The following is a 2925-nucleotide window of genomic DNA, read 5'->3' on the forward strand; positions in this document are numbered from 1 at the left end:
GAATAAAAATGTATGGACAAGAAGTTAAATGATAAGATAAGAAAGATGAACGTGGAATGAAAATGGAAGTGATCTTCCTCCTCCCTCTCTCTATCTCTAACAGAGAGGGGAGAGAGTAGATGTCCATGATTGCACATGTTGTCTGTCCCCTTACAAGAATCATTACAACTGTCAAATAGAAGAATCTGTCATCACTTCCCAAAATGAACCACAACAAAACAGTACTCTTTTGTCAACTACCCATGGTACTAACCATTACAGCCAGCTTTACACTGCCCACTAGTGTTTCTTTCTTGAGTTTTGTCCACTCAAACAACTCATTGCCACATCCTGTGCTTTTTAGTGCCCATCCCAAAAGTTCAGAGAATCCTAACATGGACAGAAACAAGAAGTATCAACCCGAACATCCATGATGAAAAGAGAAACAGAGAACCGAGTCAACCCATTACATTTTGTAGGTTAATGGTACAATAGAGAGATAGAATTTGATAGCCAGACTGTAAAGAAGATAGTCCCATCTGTACATGCAGAATAAACTGAAATTCAAACCCATGACATAAAACAAAATCAAAAAACCAAGTTGGTTTAGTACAATCCAATATACGAGAGAGGAGACTGGAGGATGGTCACTATCTCTATAACTAACTACATTTCCCAGGGATTATAATTAAACAAGCTATAGCTATAGCTATAGCTATAGCTTAAACAGCAAGTTGCTGTTGTTGATGGGATGTCTCATCTTCATTGAAGCACAAGTGGACTTTTAGTGATCTCCCCAAGTTCAATGAAGATTCAGCTAAATTCAGAGAAGGTTGTTGCATCATCTCTCTCTGAAGGTAGGAGCAATAAGTGTGGAAGGTGTTTGGAGTCACATTTAAATTGAAGCCTAATCCAAATAGAAAATCCACTTCTAGATAGTTCATCTCAATCGTGCTTATCCCTCCAACTCTTGCATAGTAAGCATTGTTGTAATACCTGAAAATCACAAGACAGGAATCAGGAATCAAAGATGAGTTTTGCTATTTGAAGGTAATTGCCATAACAGAAAACCTTGAGAGGCATTTTTCACAGATACAGGTCTTAAATTACCACTTGGATGAACTTGTGATACATCAACATCACATGCATTTAAACTTTAAAGTGGCTAGCTGGGCTAGCTGAAAGTTCAGAATAGGGAGCACATGGCTGGAAAAAAAAAAGTGCTACTTTACAGAAATAAACCAAGAACTTCCCAAATGAAAAAAACTTCAAAGAACCAAACTTCTCCTATCTGGGTTTATTGAGTTCCAAACTCAGATTATAGGATCATAAGACAGAGAAATTAAATGACCATCAAGTTGCAGATAATTGAGAAAATTCAAATCAAGAGAAGCAATTTAAAGAAAATAAATCCTCGGACAAGGAAATCAAAGAACTTCAATTTTCCTTGAGCACTAGAGAATTGCGGATCCAAGGGGTGTGTGCGTGTCGACTTCCAGAATTTCAAGATTCTAACTTTGTTTAAAACCAGAGCAAGAACCAACAAATTCCCAGAAACCAAATCCAAGAAATTCAAATTTCCATCACTAAAGAAGAATCAAGAACTTACATGTCATCCATGAACTTTGCAGAAACCAAGACACTTGTTATAAGCAACCGATGAACATTGAGAGAATTGATAGGCAAAGAAGGTTGTCTTTGAGCAAACCTATCAAGATAAACATACGCAACAACAAAGCAAGAAGGGCTACAATTTGCGTACTTGAAAATTCTCTCCAAGTAACTTTGAATAGAGATAGTTGGCCTAGTTAGTCCATGGAAGACCGAGATTTTCTGTGGCTGAAACTCGCGGTTAAGATCATTAGAATCAGCAACCCTTTGAAGCAAAGAAGAGAGAAATGTGATTGATTTTGGCATCATCTTTGTACTCTCTAGCTCTGCCATTGATAGGCAAATTTTGGTGCTAAATGCTTGGATTTTTTTTCGCAACTTGCTTGTTTCGGGTTTCACTAAATACTATGCGTCTACATATAATAAAAGCAAACGTGGTGGTTAATGGGTTTGGAAGAAAACACCCTTATGTTTTTAAACTATGACTTGTATGTCCTTATTCGTTAGTGGACTTTGGCCTTTTGTATCCTTTTTAAAGTTCTTGGATTTGAGTTGGGTTAATGATGGTCATTTTAATTTCAAACTTAATTTGATAGAGAGGGAACAAGCTGAAGGTGTTCGATATTGGATTATTTTTTTCTTTTTCATTTTTAATTTATAAATATTTAACAAATTATATGATACATATAGATATTTTGAATTATCGTGATTATTTTTTTAAGATTTAAGATTTATACAATAAATTCAAACGATATTTTGAATCATCAAGTTGGCTAGAAGTTTTATTAGATATAGTCTTAACGATTTCTATTCATTTTTGTAAGTTGATTAGTATATCTCTTTCTTTATTTAATTGTTGAAAGAGGACTTGGGGTTTTATTTTGGTGATCTTTAGTGTGAGAATAGTGATGGGCAAGCCATCCCATCATGTGATTACATGTGGAAAATATTATGCGATCATAAAAATTTAAGGGTCCCGCGTTTTGAGAGATCTTGCATGTGTTTTGATTCTGCAATCTACAAAATAAGGTGACATGACATGGATTTGTTGTATTAGTTCATGGCATTAGCAGATGCTGCTTATATTGCTGGCTTTTGTTTTTTCAATTAAAAACATATAACGCAGATTACAGAACAGAAATCTTGGTCAGGATATATTTGTGGGAATTAATGGAATCCTTTGGCTTTTCCTGGCTTGAACATCTCATGTTTTGTACGAAAAGGGTATCAATTGCTAGGTCAGCCAGCTCTTAGAATCTTAAGGCATATAGTTCCGCTGCTAGCAAAAGGGATACCTTGCTAGCTAGCTAGTAGCTTAAACTTACAAGCTTGACA

The 2925-nt window shown here is 35.6% G+C and overlaps 1 protein-coding gene across 1 annotated transcript; it reads right to left on the bottom strand.

Annotated features, from left to right (window-relative positions):
- Window positions 1–413: 413 nt before the first annotated feature.
- LOC133681584 (cyclin-U4-1) lies at window positions 414–2056 on the bottom strand. Its single transcript, XM_062104667.1, has 2 exons — window positions 1589–2056; window positions 414–975 (listed from the first exon to the last, which is right to left on the bottom strand). Exons 1-2 carry the CDS (start codon window positions 1921–1923, stop codon window positions 702–704), a joined length of 609 nt encoding a protein of 202 aa, XP_061960651.1. The 5' UTR covers window positions 1924–2056; the 3' UTR covers window positions 414–701.
- Window positions 2057–2925: the final 869 nt, after the last annotated feature.

This window comes from Populus nigra, chromosome 2, assembly GCF_951802175.1.
Source record: "Populus nigra chromosome 2, ddPopNigr1.1, whole genome shotgun sequence".
NCBI lineage: Eukaryota > Viridiplantae > Streptophyta > Magnoliopsida > Malpighiales > Salicaceae > Populus > Populus nigra.